The 19,877-nt window shown below is 39.9% G+C and overlaps 1 protein-coding gene across 3 annotated transcripts in view; it reads right to left on the minus strand.

The window, feature by feature from the left end:
• Window positions 1-18,509, minus strand: part of Fgf14 (fibroblast growth factor 14) — a 696,687-nt gene extending 678,178 nt beyond the window's left edge. Inside the window, exons 1-2 of one of the 3 annotated variants that reach the window (XM_060391675.1) lie at window positions 18,147-18,507; window positions 17,448-17,512 (exon numbers count right to left, since the gene is read on the minus strand). In XM_060391675.1, the coding sequence (XP_060247658.1) occupies window positions 17,448-17,499 (52 nt within the window). In that variant the 5' untranslated portion in view covers window positions 17,500-17,512; window positions 18,147-18,507. Of the gene's footprint in view, window positions 1-17,447 lie in introns of all 3 variants that reach the window. The other 2 variants (XM_060391676.1, XM_060391672.1) reach the window with 2 other exon arrangements.
• Window positions 18,510-19,877: the final 1,368 nt, after the last annotated feature.

Raw genomic sequence — 19,877 nt, forward strand, 5'->3', positions numbered from 1 at the left:
CTCATAAATTATAAGCCTTTTAAGAAATTTGTGCCTAGAACATATAATGGACTCTTACAATTCAAAAATAAAAGAACAAATAACTCAATTAAAACTGTCAAAAAATATAAGTGGATATTTCTTTAAAGAAGATACATGAGGCCAATACAAAGATGGAAAGACGTTCAATATCACTAGTAATTAGGAAAAGGGAAAAAACTCAGGATTGTCTATGAAAACCACAAAACTGTCTAGTACAACTATTACACTGTTATTCATAATCATAAGTTTAAGAATTGAAAATGTCAACTGTTTTACCAACCTACATCTGAGATTTTTTTAATACATCTGAGATTTTACTTGTTACTTTTAAATTATTGTTAATATAAAGCTCACATTGGTGGCTCTCTTGGGTAAAAGATAATGACCAACAGATGAGATGACAACATAAATGTCCAAGTAAAATATTTACTATACTTGCATATCCATAAATACATTTAATTACTTAATGTTTGCCTGAAACTTAGAAAAGTTCAAACCACAATTTAACCTGTGAGGCGATATGTTAAAGTAACATATTGCCTCCACTCTCACCAAGGGACAGATTATCTAGACAGAAGCTAAATAGGTAAATAATGACACAGAAGTCCTAAATCAAAAGGACCTAATAGATGTCTACAGAACTTTTCACGCAAACTCAAAAGAGCATACCTTCTTTTCAGGATCCTCATGGAACTATCTCAAAAACTGACCATATAGTCAGGCACAAAGCAAGCCTCAACAGATAAAGAAGATTAAAATAATCCTTTGTATACTATCAGACCACCATGGCTTAAAACCAGACCTCAATAACAACAAAAATATCAAAAAGCTTACATACACATGGAAACTAAACAACTCTCTACTCAGTGACAGCTTGGTCAAGGAAGAAATGAAAAAAGAAATTAGAGATATACTAAAGTTCAATGAAAATAAAGGCAAATCTTACCCAAACTTATGGGACATAATGAAAGCAGTGCTAGGAGGAAAGGTCATAGCACTAACTGCCTCCAGAAGGAAGTATGAGATACCTCATACAAGCAACTTAAAAGCACACCTAAAGACCTAGAAAGAAAGAGAAAAAAAAAAAAGCAGACACATTCACGAGGCGTAGATGACTGGAAATAATCAAACACAGAGCTGAAATCAATAAATTAGAAGCAAAAAAAAAAATTCATAGAATCAATGAGACAAAGCTGGTTCTTTGAGAAAATCAACAGGATAAACAAACCCTTAGCAAAATTAACTAAAAGGCAGAGAGAAACAATCCAAATCAGCAAAATCAGAAATGAAAAGGGAAGGCATAATGACAGACAATAAGTAAATCCAAACAATCTTTATTTCGGTCTTACTACAAAAGCCTATATGCCACAAAATTTGAAAATGTAAATGAAATGGATAGATTCCATTTACCAAAATTAAATCAAGATCAGGTAAATACATTAAGTAGTCCTATATCTCCCAAGGAAGTAGAAGTCATCATAAAGTCTTCCTACCAAAAAAAAAAAAGCCCAAGGCCAGATGGTTTCAGCACAGAATTATACAAGACCTTCAAAAAAAGAGCTAACTCCAATTCCCTCCAAACTATTCCGCAAAATAGAAACAGAAGGAATATCACCAAACTCATTCTATGAGGCCATAGTCACCTTAATGCCTAAACCATACAAAGACGCAAAAAAAGAGAACTTCAGACCTACCTCTCTTATGAACACTGATGCAAAACTGCTCGATAAAATACTTGCAAACCGAATCCAAGAACACATAAAAGATATCATCCTCCATGACCAAGTAGACGTTATCCTAGTCATGCAGGGGTGGTTCAATATACAGAAATCCATCAATATAATCTACCGTATAAACAAACTGAAGGAGAAAAACCACATGATCATCTCCTTAGACGCTGAAAAAGCATTTGAAAAAATCCAACATCCATTCATGTTTAAAGTCTTGGACAGATCATGGGTACAAGGCACATACCTAAACATAGCAAAGACAATAGGCAGCAAAACTATAGCCAACATCAAACTAAATGGAGAGAAACTTAAATCAATCCCACTGAAATCAGAGACAAGGCAAGGCTGCCCACTCTCTCCATATCTCTTCAACATAGTACTTGAAGTCCTAGCTAGAGCAATAAGACAACTAAAGGAGATCAAGGGGATACAAATCAGAAAAGAAGAAGTCAAAGTATCACTATTTGCAGATGATATGATAATATGAATGAGCAACTCCAAAAATTCAACCAGAGAACTCTTTCAGCTGATAAACACTTTCAGCAAAGTGGCTGGATACAAAATTAACTAAAAAAAAAACAAAAAAAAAAAAACTAGCTCTCCTGTAAATGAAAGACAAAAAAGACAAAGAGGCTAAGAAAAAATTAGGAGAAATACACCCATCACAATAGCCACTAATAAAATATAGTACCTTGGTGTGACTCTAACCAAACAAGTGGAAGAAATATTTGAAAAAAACTTCAAGTCTCTGAAGAAAGAAGTTAAAGAAGATTCAGAAGATGGAAAGATCTCCCAAGCTCACTGATCAGTAGGATTAACATAGTGAAAATAGCCATCCTGCCAAATGCAGCCTACAGATTCAATGAAATTCCTATCAAAATACCAACACAATACTTTACAGACGGTGAAAGAACAATTCCCAATTTCATATGGAATAACAAAAAAAAAAAAAACTCAGAAAAGCTGAAACAACACTGTATAATAAAATATATTCTGGAGCTATCTCCATCCCTGATTTCAAGCTGTATTACAGAGCAATAGTAATAAAAACTGCCTGGTACTCGTATAGATACACAGTGGTGAATCAATGGAATCAAATAGCAGACCCAGAAATAAATCCACACACCTATGTATACGTGATTTTTTACAAAGAAGCCAAAACCATTCAATGGAAAAAAAACAGCATCTTCAACAAATGGTTCTGGTCTAACTGGATGTCTACAGGCAGAAAAATACAAATAGATCCATATTTATCAGCCCAGCATAAAAGTAAAGTCCAAGTGTATCAAAGAACTCAACATAAAACAAGATCTAAATCTATTAGAAAAAAAAATGGGGAAGAGGCTTGACCTCATTGGCACAGGAGACAACTTCCTGAACAGAACATTAACAGCACAGGCTCTAAGAGCAACAATCAATAAATGGGACCTCATGAAACTGAAAAGCTTCTGTAAAGCAAAGGACACTGTCATCAGAACAAAACAACAGCCTACAGACTGGGAAAGGATCTTCAACAACCCTATAACTGACAGAGGGCTAATATCCAGAATATATAAAAACCTCAAGAAGTTTAATTTTTTCTCTTTTTTATTTAACTTTTATTAATTACACTTTATTCATTTTGTATCCCCCCATAAGCCTCTCCTCCTCCCCTTCAGGTCCCACTCTCCCCCCCCCCCCTTTCTGCATGCATGCCCCTCCCCATGTCCACTGATTGGGGAGGTTCTCCTCTCCTTCTTTCTGATCTTAGTCTATCAGTTCTCATCTGAAGTGGCTGCATTGTCAGGGTTCTAGGTTATCTCCATGAATAGTCCTTGGTTGGAGTATGAGTCTCTGGGAAGTTCCCTATGTTCAAATTTTCTTGTTCTGTTGCTCTCCTTGTGGAGTTCCTGTCCTCTCCAGCTCTTACTATTTCCCACTTTTTACGTAAAATTCCATTCACTCTGCCCGTCAGTTGGCCATCAGGCTCAGCATCTGCTTAAAAGCAACAAATCAACTAGTCCAATTTTAAAATGGGGTACAGAGCTAAACAGAATTCTCAATAGAGGAATATCGAAAGGCAGAGAAACACTTAAAGAAATGTTCAACCAAGGATTATGCATGGAGATAATCTGAGACCCCCCCGCACAGATGTAGCTCATGGCAGTTCAGTATCCAAGTGGGTTCCATTGCAATAGGAACAGGGACTGTCTCTGACATGAACTGATTGGCCTGCTCTTTAATTACCTTCCCCTGAGGGGTAAGCAGCATTACCAGGCCACAGAAGAAGACAATGCAGCCACTCCTGATGAGACCTAATTGACTAGGATCAGAAGGAAGGAAAAGAAGTCCTCCCCTATCAGTGGCCTTGGGGAGGGGCATGCATGCAGAGGGAGGAGGAAGGGAAGGGTTGGGATGGGAGGAGGGAGGGAACCACGGGGGGATACAAAGTGAATAAAGTGTAATTAATAAAGAATAAGTAAATTAAATATATATATATATATATATATATATATATATATATATATATATATAAAGAAAAAAATGCTCAACATCCTTACCTCATCAGGTACAAATCAAAATGGCAGTGAGATTTCACCTTACACCCATCAGAATAGCTAAGATCAAAACCTCAAGTGACAGCACATTCTGGAAAGAATGTGGAGAAAAGGGAACCCTCTTCCATTACTGATGGGAATGTAAACTCATACAACAACTTTGAAAATCAATCTGGTGCTTTCTCAGACAATTAGGAACAGTGCTACCTCAAGATGCAGCTATATCACTCCTAGGCATATATCCTAAATATTCTCAGGTATACAACAAGGACATTTGCTTAACCATGTTTGTAGCAGCCTCATTTGTAATATCCAGAATCTGGAAACAACCCACATGCCCCTCAGTTGAGGAATGGATACAAAAATTGTGGTGCTTTTACACAATAGAATATTCCTCAGCAATTAAAAACAAGGAAATCATGAAATGTTCAGGCAAATGGTGGGATCTAGAAAAGATCATCCTGAGTGAGTTATCCCAGAAGCAGAAAGACACACACAGTATATACTTACTTATTAGTGAGTATATATTATGGTACTAGACCTATAAGATAGGATAAACATACTGAAATCTGTACACCTAAAGAAGAAAAACAAGAAAAGAGGACCCAGGGTAAAATGATCAGTCTTCACTTAGAAAGACAAATGGGATGGACATTGGAAGTAGGAGAAAACAAGTAACAGGACAGGAGCCTACTACAGAGGGCCAATGATATAAGGACATATTTGTTTCCTGACCAGGATAATAAACATAATGCCTTTGTAAGATAGGCACTTTGCAAGAAGCCTTTTAAAAGCCTTCAGTTTTTTGACCCAAATTTTGTCTCACCTACAAGAAGTGTAGCGATAAATAAGGAGCAGAGATTGCAAGCCAATAACTGGCCCAACTTGAGACCCACCGAATGGAAGAGAGCCAATCCATGACACTATTAATGAAACTCTGCTATGCTTGCATACAGGAGTCTAGCAAAACTGACTTCTGAGAGGTTTCATCCTGCAGCTGGTGGAAACAGATGCAGAGACCCACAGCCAAACAACAGGCTGACCTTGAAAGTTTTGTAGAAGAGAGGGAGAAAATATTGAGGAAACCTGAGGGGTCAAGGATACCACAAGAAGACCTTCAGAGTAAACTAAACTGGGCCATGAGCTCACAGAGACTAAACCACCAACCAAAGAGCATGCATGGGCTGGACCTAGACTCCCTACACATATGTAGCAGATGTGCAGCTTGGTCATCATGTAGGTTACCTAGCAATGGGTGTAGATGCTTTCTGTTGCCTGCCTTTGGATCCCTTTCCCTTAGCTGGGCTGCCTTGTCTGGCCTCAATAGGAAGGGATTAACTTAGTCCTGTTGCTACTTGAGGTGCTAGGGTGGGTTGATATTTTGGGGGGCCTCTCCTTCTATGAGAAGAAAGAGAGGGAAATGGAGGCGAGTGTGGGACTGGAAGTGGCTGGGATCAGGCTGTAAAGTGATTAAATTTTTTAAAAGCCTGGGGGTTCATATATATATCCTGGCTGCTATACAAATTCACCTTGCATAAATGTATACTGAGCAACTGGGCATTGCCTTTAAGGAACTGAAGAACATGTGGGACACCATGAGATGATGAGGACATGAAGCCCAGCCAAATGCCTATTATTCCTAACTAATAAACTTCTGTGCCCCTGTCTTGCAAAGGCAGCTCTGTAACCTGTAATAACCTTAAAATTCCATACACTTTGACAAGTGGTTCCTGACAACTGATGGATGTTAACTTCAATCTGTTCAATTAGAAGGTTCCAGTTTACAAAGTAAAAACCAAAACTACCCCATCAAACCTACCAGTATAAGAGCAATGACACCGGTGAGTTTCAAATGCATGAACTGCTACTCTCTGAAGAACTCGCTCTTAGCTAGAGACCCTGCAGAATAATTAACCCCTAAAACTTTTGTCATTGGTCATTGTGACAACTGAGAATGTTGCAGATGGAGCCAAAGTTGTCTTTATCTACCTTAAAGCCAATCTATTAGCCATTTACTTTCAATCTTTGAATCTGACCTAACACCTTTGTGGTTACTTGTAAAACTTTAGGAATGTATTTTTAGCAGTCTAATAGCTTCCACCAGCCATAAAGCTAAGAATGTTATAACAAGCAAAACCTGCTGTCTCCCACTGACCCATTATCTGGTAAATGTGTTCTATGATTATAAAAATTAATGTAATCTTTTCCACAGTTGCACAAGTTACTTGGGGTTACCAGAATCAATTTTCTCAGGCCTTGATCACTTGTGTTTGTCAAAGAAGAGCTCATTCAGTTTCTTTGGATCAAAGGCTATGTTTTGTTTCAGAAAAAGTATTATACTTACTGGAAAAAAACAAACTAAGAAATATAAAGGGGGGGCTAAGGAGATGGCTCAGAGGTTAAGAGCACTGGCTGCTCTTCCAAAGGTCCTGAATTCAATTCCCAGCAACCACATGGGGCTCACAACCATCTATAATGAGATCTGGTGCCCCCTACTGGCGCGCAGGTATACATGCAGGCAGAATACTGTACACATAATAAATAAATCTTAAAAAAAAAAGAAATATAAAGGGTTTCTGATTTGTGATAGGATATTTGACTACAACTTAAAGATGTAGAAATCAAAACACTCTGAAAGAGAAAGGATAAATTTTTCTGTAGTGATCAGCGATGGTCTAAATCCTGGTTGGATTATCAGCTATGATTATAACCCACAACTGTAAAATGCATTAAGCTGTAAATAATGTGCATTTAATGAATTTAAATCATATCTCAAAAAAGAAAGCATTAGAATCTTCAGGTTTCTAAAGGTTGAAATTATGGTAGTTCATTTTAGTTCTAGGTCAAAATGATTCACAAAACCACAAGCAAATATTGATGACTTTTATATACATACTGCTCACCATACTTTGTAAAGAGGCTGCTACAGTGTAGAAACTTAAAGATATTTGCTTTAGAGTTAGATTACTTCAGCATATACTCATATTTTTCACTTACTAGACTAGTTTTTTAAACTCTTTGTGCTTGAACTTTTTTCATTCTTTGAGAATTTCATATATCTATTTAATAAAATATGGTATTATCTTCTAGCTTCTGCTTTTAAATCCTATATTCCCCTCACCATGTTCCCCCAACTTCATTTCTCCTTTTTATCTTTCTAATAACCAACTAAGTTCAGTTAGTAGTATCCATATATACACAGGTGGAGAGCCATCAACTGGAACATGAGAAGCCTACCAGTAGCCATACCCTTAAAAAATGAGTGATACTCCCTCCCCAAACAGCTATCAACTGCCAGTTTCTCCTTAGTAAATTACTTGGGCTCATATTGTACGGCAATAGAAGATAAGCTAAGACATCCCACATTAAATTGTTTACTGTATACTTAAATTATTTCTAACATTTATCATCCATTTCATTTAAAGCATCTCCTGTATTATCATACATATTTATCAAAACATCCCACAGCACCCTCTAAAATGTATATTTTTTATATTTTTATTTAATTAATTTTAAGTTTCTCTTCTATTTAATATCCATTATTATATATGTGCTGTGCAAAAACTTTACTTCATTCATTTACCATTGTAAATGAAAAAACATTTTCAAGTTAATTAAAAAATGTAAAAAATATAAATTTAAAATGAGCCATATTGATCATAAAACAGGACACTTTAGTATATTGGGTTACTGCTTTCAATTTTCACTGAAAGTGACACCGTAATACAAAATGATTACTGCTGAGTATTTAATTAGCAAACAAAGTAAGGTCTTCCAGCAAACACAGCCTTTCTTTGCTTAATATTTATAATACCTAATGTTCAACAGGAACACAATGAAAGAAGACAAGGTTCAGACTGTTTTTATTTTAATCCCACAATTAAGAAATATTATTTTTGTTTGGTCTTTAGGCCTTCTCATTTTTGCATTTTTAAAGTACAATTCAATATTGCATATTGGAAGTGGGAAGAATGGAGATGGTGAATACTCCCAAGCTATACTTTATCTAAGAGACAGCTTTGCAGAAAAGGTTATGGCTCACTTCAGTGATCCACTGTAACTGCTCAGACAACAAGATATTACAGAAGGGGAAAGACATTTTAATTACAAGCACTTTCATTTGCATCTGGAAAACAAGATGCACTACATATATAAATCCAACAAGGTTTGGGCTTCCTTCTCCTTTTCTGCCAGTCTGGAATGATCCAACTGAAAACCTGTCTTTTAGTTGTACTACTTAGCTCCTCATAGTGACCAAATGTGCAAAACCGCATGCTATTAACAAAGAACTGTATTACCATAAAAGACACTTTGGCTTGTCTTCATTATAAGCCATTTTTCTATCCTTGAGATTTTCAGAATAAAAAAAAAAAAAACCTCAGAAACATTTCCAAGAGTGTTTGAATTTTAACTTAGTAACCTGTCAAAGTTTTTGACTTGCTACTTAAGTTCCTTGGATTATCAATAGGGCAGTCTAGGCAGCTTTTACAGATTCCAAAGTAAAGACAATGTAATGACAAATTACTAAAGGCCTAGAGTCTACAGGCAGAAAATTCTACACTCCTTCAGCTTCCTTTCTAAATTTACTTTTTCTCTCAATCTGACTCCACTTTCTCTCCTGAGCCTTCCTTGGGACCACAGAATCTCTTAAAACATTAGGTGCCTCTTCTATGCTGTTTCTTCATTCTTTCCTGAGTCAAAGTTGTTTTCCACACTGTGGTATAAGGGTTGCCTAAAGGGTAAATCTGAGTCACATTGACACACAGTCTGTTCATCTTTACCTTCTAACAGCACTACTTGCCACTCCCTACTGACAACTTCTATCCTCAGCTTAGTTTTTGGTATGCACTACTCTCATGTGCTCAAAGTTTAAAACATAATGTTGACTTTTCCATACCAACCCACTCTGAGCCTTTCTCTAGTGACTAACCCCTAAGCAGTCATCATAAGTCAGTTTTGTTCCCTCCACAAAGCCTTCTATATCCTTTGTTGATCCTTAGCTTATCCTCCTCTGCCTACAGCTCCTAGTTAGTATTGAACCATCAGAGTCAACCTAATTATTTGTGTCTACTTCAAAATTCTTCATGCAAGAACTCTTCACCCTGCTCTTCGTGCAACAATACCTGAGGCACAGGAAACCTTTTTAACTGTATTAAATTTAGAAAAGATCTGGATGTGGTGGCCCACTTGCCTCTAATGCCAGTATTCTGAATGCTGAGGCAAAAGAATGCTGAGTTTAGGCCAGTGTGGAATACATGGCAAAAGAGAGAGAGGGCGAAGGATAATGTACACACTTGACAAAGAGCCCGTGGTCCTGAAAGCCTTCATAAATTTCAGAATTGGAAGTGGACCTGAGAAAACTCCTTTTTAAACTTATGACTGAGGTTCTTAAAACTTAAAGTGATTCCTTCCAATACCCAAAAGAAGATGAGTTTGGGGAGCCATGTATAAATCCATTCTTCAAAAAATGCTCAACAGTCCTCCACAAAAAGGCATCTAGAAACGGAATAACTCAACTGTAAAGCCAACTCAACAGCAAACACACAGCTCTAGTAAATGCTTGAGAAGCTCTCTGAAGTTTATTCCTCTGGCTCTGAGAGACTGCGTGTGTTTGTGCCTACAGTTTTGTTCCAGCTTTTACAACAGTCACTAGTATTCCCAACGAAAGGAATTGGTACATTAGGAAGAGGAGAAAGCAGTTCATGAACTTAGGTGGTCCCACGTCTGTTAATCATTAGTTTTAAAACACAACTTAAATGCAGTCAACATAGACCAGGAAAGACACAGGGAAGGAAAACAAGGGTGAAGTGAGTGGACTAACTGTAAAGGTTTCAGAAATCAAAATGATGCATTGTGGCACTGGGTTGAAATTTCATTCAAAGCCCTTCGGACTGCACCCTAAACTGGAGCACAGAAAGCTTCAGGAATGTACCCAAATTCCTGGAAGCGAATGGGTAGACTGAGGCCAGAGTTGGGTCCAAGAAAGACTCCCAGTCACTGGCTTGCACACAAAGAACAGGCAGCCCAGCTTCCTCTAAAACACATTCTTTCTCTTTTTCAAATGTATTTATTTATTCACTTTACATCCTGAATGAGCCCCCACCCTTCTCACCTCTCAGTCCCACCATCTTACCCTCTTCCCCCTATCCCTCTCCCCTTCTCCTCAGAAAAGGGAAACCTCCCTTTACCAACCCACACTGGCACATCCAGTCGCATCAGGACTAAGCACATCCTCTTCCACTGAGGCTAGACAAGGCAGCCCAACTAGGGACAAGTGATCTAAAAAGACAGTCTCTGCTCTACTTGCTAGGGAATCCATATGAAGACTAAGCTACCCATCATATGAGTCAGGGTTTGGTTGGTGCTTCCGTCTCTGTAAGCCCCCAGAAGCCTAGGTTAGTAGACTCTGCTGGTCTTCTTGTGGCATTCTTGTTCCCTCCTAGTCCTCTTCCACAGACTCCGGAGCTCTGCCTTATGTTTAGCTCCGCCTAATGTTTGGTTATGGGTCTCAGCAGCACATTCTCTTTAAAGCAGCGTGGGAGAGGAGCAGACAGAGGCAGCCACTTGTGGACTAGGACCAAAGTTCCCTGCCTGGGCTCCACAGGATGACCACGCTTTCCCTGCACCAGAAGAAAGAGGGCAGAGTGGCTGCCCCCTCGGCCTAGCTCCCAAGTTGCTCCAGCGCTAGTATCCTGGCCATTGCAGTTCCCATAGCAACCGCAGCACCCGCAAAAGGCCACCTGGGATGCTCTCGGGGTCAGAGGTCATCTCCGTGGCAACAGAAACTTCCCCAGTGATGGCTGCTCTAGCGTGCTGCTTCTGCTGCATTGCGCAGCTTAGCACAGCCCCTAGGAGGGAAAGTAAGGGTAGCTGCCCCGCAAGCCTAGAGGAATGCGACTGCTGACTGCTGGGTCTGGCCGGAAGAAACCCGACCCTTGCAACCTGTTCTGCTCACCAGCTTCTGCTGGATCTCCAAAGAGTTTCCATGCTGTGAACATATCAGAGCTACAGGATTTTAAGACTTACAGTTTTGCACAGAATGTTAACAGTTCTCTAGAAGCCATGGACCTCCACTCAAAGCCATCGCTTCTGCCGAACTTTGTTGTCCCTCATACAAACTCCAAGCCTCTCATCCCATGGGCACAGTGGCCCAGCATCCTCCACCCAATTAAAGTAGCTCTTGGAAAAGGAAGTGAAAGAGTTTAGTGGTTGGAATTATATGGAGCCAAGAAGTTAGAAAATTACTGCTTTTTAAACTTCAAAAGAACGAAATGCTAGAACTGAGAAGGCTTCCTTAGAGACATCTGCCAACTCAACAAGGACAAGAAAGAGAGGAGAGAGAAAGAGAGAGAGAATAAAAGAGGGCCCCGGGTATTGTCTTAGAGAAAGGAGATCCAAAGAGTAAAAGAGGAACAAATCACTGAACTTTTTCAGAAAAGGAAATAAGAAAGCACCAGAAAATAAAATGAAGCCAGCGCTGCTTCATAGAGCACGAAGTGGGGCTTCAGCCTTCATGATTTTAAGGGCAAGCTTGACAGAGAGAATGCAATTAACCCTTGGCTTGGGTTTTTAGAGAAGGATCACGTGTAAATAAGCTGCAGGTCTCAGGTTTTTCAGATTCAGAACACTTCTGGGAAATCACCCATGTATACAAAGAGCCAGACATTGATTCCACTGATGCCATTTTTTGCTTATCTACTTATGTTTATGTGTTGTTTTCATCATTCAGGAAAGAAGTGAACACTGAATGAATTTAACCAACTATCATACTGCCAGTGACACAGTACTGTGGGTCAGCTTTTTAGAGTCATCACCTTTTCACTATTCATCTTAATGATATGAGCTTAATCATAGTGATTTCTATGAAACAGGTTCTCTGTAAACATGTGTTCTTTATTCTTCCTTTCGACCTGTGTGTTTACAAAGTCCTAGTTCTTCCTTTTGACTTCCCTAATCACTCTACATTTTTTATGAAAGTAGAAGCATTATTTTGTAGCAACTGGAGAATAACGCAAGAAAAAATATCAAGATTCAGTGACCTTCCAAAACAGAATAGCAAAAACCTGCAATTGCATGTCAGGAAATAAATTGAGAAATTAAGCCCTCAGAAAATTACCTGCTCTCCAATGCCCAGGTTTAACTCACACCTTGATCTGATGCATGGTGCACAAACTAAAGGTGTAAGGGGAAAAATGTATAGACTAAACACTAGCAGGTGGATAAGCAAGTAGATCTCTCTCTGACCCTCATTATCCTGAGGATAGGGCTAAATTGGGCTCAATAGTTTGTTTGTTTTTCAACCCTAGGTATAATGCCTAGAGTTTAAACTGGTTTAAACTTCACAGAGACAGAATTTCTGTTGCACTGTTCAAGTGTCCCAACTGTTTCCCCCTAAGGTATAAGAAACTGTTTGGAATAAATGCTTGCTTTTAATACAAATACTCAGTATTTATAGAAAACTTATGAGTCAGTATAAATGAGGCATGATGCCAAACTGTGCAAAGGAGAGAAAGAAAACATTGTTTATTATCCTTGTTACTATTTGTATGAAAACACAAAAAGTTTTCAATGTATGTCTTGCTAAAACATAGAAGGCTGGTTTCAAACACTGTAAAGGAATGTCCACTGTGGGAAATGAAAGCACAGTATAGAGTTAGCTTTAGCACATTCAAAGAGTAATGCATCATTTGAACAAAATCATCTGCATCATTAAAGTCGAGTTTATATTATTATGCATTGATTTTATACTTGTTAACTTGGCTGTCAACCTAAAGAAAAAAACCCACTCTTCTAGCAATTCAGTACTTGGAAGCCTAGCTAAAAAATGCCACCTTTGGTTCATGAAGTAACAATGCTCTGTGTAACTTATTTTACTACCTCAGTAAGGAAAACTTCCTCCATGGAATCCAGACCCAACTCAGTTTTAAAATGTTACAAGAAGAACCTTCCACCTGTTTCCCATTCTAGCCACACTATCTGAATTTGTTACTTTTTTTTGCTGCACACTTGGTGTTTAGAAGCTCAAGTCTTGCCAATTTGTGACTGACATAGCTCTCCAGAACCCCAGGATAAGACAGAGGTACTTACTATTTTTCCTTCCCTATTTCCCTATTTTCTCACTTCAAAAGAAAGACCTATATGCAAGTAGCTTTTTAAAATATATATGTAAACTAGTTTCCGGAACATACTAGGTGTTTGGGACACTTAAAACAATTAGAAATAAATTAATAAATAATAAATAGTGAGGCTTAAAGATACCAGTGACAGTAGGAAATGGGTGCTAATGGTCGCTATCAACCTCTGCATGTTCTGTGGCTAAGTTACTCAGCAGATTAGGCTGGGTTCAGTAATGGGAACACCAAAGGCAACGAGTCTATGGGATGTTCTCAGTGGAACTATGTATAGGTAATCTGCTTCCTATATATCCTCCCACCACAGACCCCGAACTAAAGAAGACTCTCAATCATTAATGTATCTGAAATCTGAGTTTTCCAAAGTCTCAGCATGATAAGGAGGCTTGGGGATCTTGTGTGTGGTGTATTGGGTACAGCATGTGAAAAGGTCCCTGACTTATTTTGCTTGTTTTAAGAGTCTGGAGAAACAGCAATGATACAACTTTTGTACTTATCAACCATATTTATTACCTTATCACTCTTTGCTTTAAGAGCAGTGACCTAGTTTATTTCCTAAACCAGCATGATATATACACTGGTCATTCTAAACTATTATACTGGTTCAAAAAAACATACCAAGTCTCCTCCAGGCAAAAATAAACACCTTGTACTTAGTATATTCCTATTTAATGATTTGCCTAAAATATAGTCACCTTGTATGACTCATACAGCAAAAGCTACAGCAGGTAACATTTCTTCTAAATGCACAGCTTTAGCTCTGCTAAAAGTAGGACATTTGAGCACGTGTATTAATCCAAATGTGTTCTCTGATAATTACTGTACTGTGTAATACTAAGTATTGTCATGAAATTAGTAGATTCAATTTACATCCAAAAATTTTAAGCTATTGTAGTTTACTTAAAAAAAAAATATGTAGCCCAAATGCATGCTGCATGTTCTTTCTAGGATATCACTTAACATAACTACAGAACAAAGTAACACTGTGAAGTTGATTAGTAACTTCTGAGTTGATGAATAAATTTCACTCTAAATCCATGCCTCTATTATCTTCTTCTGTTTACCCCAACATGTTCTAAAAGTCTTTGGAACCTTTAGCCCAACTCCCCAAACTTGTTGATGATTTCAAAAACTGAAAATAGTAAATTATTTCAAAACTTGCAAAGAAAGCAAAAACAACCTAAAAATTTACTCTGAAATAGTAAGGGATGCTTAATACCAAATTCCCTAGTGTTTGGTGGTATTCTGTCAAGCCTTTTAGCTTCAAACTAGTTAATTGTCTTCCTTGTAGATTTAGGATAGCATAATAGGTGGTAGTCAATCTGTTCTTTTTGTTTTTAACAGTTAGGAGGATTTTGGTCCTTGTTTTATTTTAATTACCCAATTAAATTCTTGGTTGTACTGCTATCTTGAGATCAAAAAGCTGCAAATGATTATAGGGTTCATGTTAATAGCAAGAGAATAACCCTCACCAAGTATACTATTCAGAGGAAAGACAGGCACGGGTCTGAGTCCAGCCTAAAAGGGCCTTTGGAAGGTGAGCTACACGGTCTGACACATCAGTGCTCCTTTTTTTTTTTTTTTTTTCAGATCTCCTAAATTCTCTGACTTCCAGTTTGGACTAAAATCTCTGGCAATCTAAGACTTAACTATCCTATTTGAACAGTCAGCGATGTTGTCAGACACATTGTGGGTTAGCCCACCACTTCACCACTCAAGTATATTAGCACATATTAGCTGCAAAATAAATTGCTCCTAAAATGAATATCATTTGTTTAACAACACCCAAAGCACTTTGGAAAAAGAAAACTATTCTAGAGGGATGAAAGTGGGTGGGAAGGGGGTAGTCTAATAAAAAGATAACTGAGTAAGGGTGGAGAACATTTTCTGTAAAATCGCTTACAATAATAACATAAAGGAACAAACTTAATGTTTCTCTGACTGAGTTATTTCCCACTCACCGATGTTATGGAAGAGCGGACTTCAGGGCCTAGACAAATGGTCAGGTCTCAAAAAAGAAAGACTTCTTACTGTGTTCCTTTCTCAGAAGAGAGCTAAATCTTTTCACAGAGCACAGGAAGGCTTCAAAGGGCCACTCTTTTTACTGTGTGAAGTAGTAGTCGGCCCTCCCTTGTGACTGCAGCCTTTGGCCTGTCCCACTTTGGGAAGTCCTGCAGACAGCTAGTTCATGTCCGGGCCATGCTGCAGACGTAGGTGGGTATTGTCTGAACCAGGAATCCTTAATGTCAGGCTGGATGTCAAGAGCTGGGTGTGCACCTAGAGACTGAGTCAGTGATGCGGTGGCAAGGTGAGCAGTGTGCCACCCCCTTGGACAAATCTCAGGATGGGAACATTTCAGAGTTGCTAAACGCAGAGTAGTAAAGAACAGAAGGGTAAAAAGGACAGGAGACAGTGAAGGAGGCTGGTTAGACAGGGAGTGAGCAGAAGGACTAGGGCTGTAGGACAGAGGCAATAATTCCACTGCAGCAGGGAGCCCTCTTGAAAGCCAATAGATAACTCCTCCCAGAAGCTCCACAATCCAGTAAGCGTCCCAGCTAGGGGCAACTTCCCTTAGCCTGAGCACAGAAACATCTGTCCTTTGGACATTCTTAACAACTCTCAGGCACCTTGCCTTTTGCTGCAGAAGTGGTGGCCGCAAAGCGTCCGACCTCCACACCCGCTGCCTCTATCCCCGCCCACCCACGCTCCTCTGTTCTCCCTGCAGCCATGAGCCACAACCCCCTCCAAGCGCGTCATCCAGGCTATGTATGCTACGTTTGCTAGGTTCAGAGGCTGGGAGAGAGCAGCCACTTGCTGCCCAGCCGTGGGAGTTCTGGATGCCAGCGAGGCCGGCTGTGAGCTCCAGGTGTCAGGGCGGCCGCGGAGCGCTATGATCTAGTGCACCGCAGTGCTAGCTAGCTTCAGCAGCCTCCTGTCACTGCAGGACAGCGGGTCCCCCGCCCCCTCCCTCCCCAGCACAACTCCAGACACAAAAACAGATCCAGGTCCTTTCCCACCTTATCCAAGCCGGGAATGCTGCACACTCCTGGCTGACAACAAGAATGATTTGAGAAAAGGCTGCACCAGCCTCCTTTGCCAGAGCTGCCACCACCAGGCAGCCCTCCGGTCTGGCTACCTGAGGGTTGCTCGCCCACTTGGCTGCTCCCAAACGCCTCAGACTAGATAGACACTGAGAAGTAAACCCTTGGGACCTGGCTCCCGGAATCACCTGCATTTGCATTTCTTATGTAATATACTGCAAGTTTCCCTGGTTAGAGCCCTTTGGAATGGGGCGCATGATCGCCGAAGGCGTGTGGCAGGGACCCTATGATCATCCCACACACATTGTGTGAGACCCACAAACACAGTGTCCACGCCGTTTTTTTAAAGGGGGAAGGGACTTAAATGGCATATACTAGAGGGATTGGGCTTGTCCTCTGGGTCCTGGTTCCCCCAAGCACAAGCCCTGCTCCAGTGTTCAGTGTTCTCAGGCTGAATGTGTCAGAGGCAGACTAGGGAATGAGTTAATAGCACCCAGAGCTAGACGGGGGAGGGAGGCGGGGGCTGACGGAGGAGTCAGGCAGTGAGGGAGGGGGCGCTTTTACTTTGCTAAAGGTGATGGGTGGCGAATATTGTGCAAGCTAATCAGAAAGTCTCAAGCTATGCAGAAGTAAGGCGAGCTCTCGGCTCTTTCTCCTGGCACAGACATAAATCATAGCCCTTCAATATTCTACCAGACATGGGAAACCAAATCCACTTAGTGGGGGTGGGGGTATAAAAAGTTTCCTCCTCCCTCCTAATGATGGATTGTGTCACAGCTAAGAGCTGTTGATCACGGTTTTCGGATCGGGAGGACTAACATCCAGAGGTGGCTACTTGTTTATTCATGCAACACCTCTGTATGCAACACTGTCCGGGTTCCTTGCATGTTCCCCGGCCTCCTGCATAGCAAAACTGCAGACCTAGCTCCGTGAGCAACAGACACGGTATTACCAGGAAAAACAGAATATTATGCATGCTTTGCTTACCAGTTGGGTTCTTGTTTTTCTTAAGACTCTTGCCACAAAGACACTGCAGCATATGCGTTCCTTTGCTGAAAATGTTCCAAAGAAACCACATTGATTTGGGCGAAAAGCAACCCAGCAGCTTAGACACCCTGAGAAAGAAGAGGCCCTTGTGGTTGCATAATAATAACTTGAAATCAGTTCTCCTGAAGAGGGGCACCGGTTTTACCATAGGAAAAACGTTAATATTCCGTATCTTCTCCCAGTTTTTTCCCCTCACGTGGTATTTTTCTTTGCGACTTCTCACCGATTGTTTTTTCTCGGCCAGGGTGAATGATTTATCCCCTCTTGATCACCACTGGATCATGACCAAAGGGTTGAAGAGAAAAAAATCCGTTTTCACATGAAGCCAAACCAAAAAAAGCAAAGAAATCCCAACCGAGACCAGAACTAACCAGGGAGAACAGTAATGCACAAAAGATCCCTAAAGAGAAAATCATAGCCTTTTACTCAATGGAACTGAGGATGGGCGGATCTGCAGAAGGCAAGCCGGATTCATCTTAGCGAGATAAGACTGCCATTGTGTAGCCCCTAGGAGAGAAGAAAAAAAAAAAAAAGAAAGAAAAAAGAAAGAAGAAAAAGAAAAAGAAAGAAAGAAACAAAAAAAGAAAGAAAGAAAGAAAAAAAGCAGAACACCACCACACACACACACACCAATACCACCTCCGAGATGGGTCTGGCTGCCAAAGACGGAGCCTTCCTTCTCCCGCGGTCAATTTTTTTTTTTTCTTTCTTTTTTTAAATAAGCAATCACCAGAGCTCCGTAGGATCTTACTGAACCTGCAGTTCCCAATCACGAAGAGAAGATGTAATGTAGGTGCCCCCTCCCCTTTTCAGTCTCGTAGTAGGTAGAAAGCGCCACAAATCTCCGTTCTCCTTCCTTACACTCTTTCTTCCAGTCTCCAGCCACCGTGAGCATGAGGAAAATCTCCCCTCCGGATTCCTTGCCCAGCCTCGGCTGTGAGTTACAGGCATTAGAGGGAGGAGGAGGAGTTGAAGTTTGCATTGAAAAGACTGGCTTCCCATGACGTAGCCACGTGCTTTCAAACCCGTCACCAGTGAGGTGCCTCAACCAGCCCTGGGAGGGACTGTCACTGCAGTGTGTGCCACCCCTCTGAAGCGCTCCCCTCCACCAACCCAGCCCTGCTCCAGTCCAACCCCAGAGACCCTCTTCCTCCTCACCCAGCTTATAGGCCTGCTGCTAACTCTTTCAGCCAGGCTCATATCCTTCTGTGAAAACAGAATTTTAAAAGTAAAATTAACAATTATAATGAGTGAGCCTTAGAAAATACATGCAGGAGGAGTTAATTGCCACTGCACACAGCCAAAACCAACTCCACTCTTCATCTTCAAAGCAGCATTAACTCTCCTTAGATATCAGCTCCCTTTCTTTCTTGGGATGTGACTCCCACTTGCCATGCTCATGGAAAAATATAGGTGGATGGCAAATATACATTTCTAGAAACAGCCTTTTAAAAGGACAAACACCAAAATCTAGACGAAAAGGCATATTTTTTGTGGGGAGGGTCATATGCAAAGGACAATCTTTATGCTTCTTTAGACAGATAGCCCATTCCTTTGAAATACTTTTCTGGACAGAAAGCATCTTGATTAGCTCATGTTATAACCAATGGCTTATTTCTTCTTGCTAATTGAACCAGCATTAAACTCACCCTTTTCAGTTCGATATGCCTATCACAGACTACAGTATATCTCCCAGCAAAGGGGACACAATCCAATTTAACACTCTATTTACACAGAAAAAATCTAAGGTTTTGGGGCAAAGCTGTTGATTATTTTTTTTGAAGGGTGGGTGATATAATGTACAAAGCAGTACAGACTGATACAAAGAACAATACAAACTGCAGTGCTCCTACTACTCAAAACTCATAAAAGCTGGTGTTAATTCTTAGGTTTGAGGTGAGGATTCAGAACAGAGAAACTGACCACTCCTACTCTCCTTAGGTAACTATGTTAAAGCTATGCCAGTTTGATTCCTCTTCAACAGGAAAACTAATATTAAAAGTAAGCCCGAATCTTTAACTGTTTGTTTTGAAATTCCAGGTTATTTTTTGAAAAAAAAAAATTAAAACTACCACCTTTACCATCAAACTATCTTTTAAGTAGTAGGTGTATAATAGATAAATCTATATGAAATTGCATGTTGATTGAAGGAGACTAGCCTATAAAATAAATCCCTTTATTATCATTGTCCAGAAAAATCAACCTTCCATAATACTGAGTGTTATGATAGTTAAGAAGTATTTTGAAATGCTAAAATTTGTTACAAATATTCTTTTGGGAAACAAGGATGAATTTATACTAGTATAAAAAAAAGAATTCAAGATGAGTAATTGCTATTAAAGATAAGAAATTAGGGGCCAAATGCCAATG

This window comes from Meriones unguiculatus, chromosome 9 (assembly GCF_030254825.1).
Source record: "Meriones unguiculatus strain TT.TT164.6M chromosome 9, Bangor_MerUng_6.1, whole genome shotgun sequence".
NCBI lineage: Eukaryota > Metazoa > Chordata > Mammalia > Rodentia > Muridae > Meriones > Meriones unguiculatus.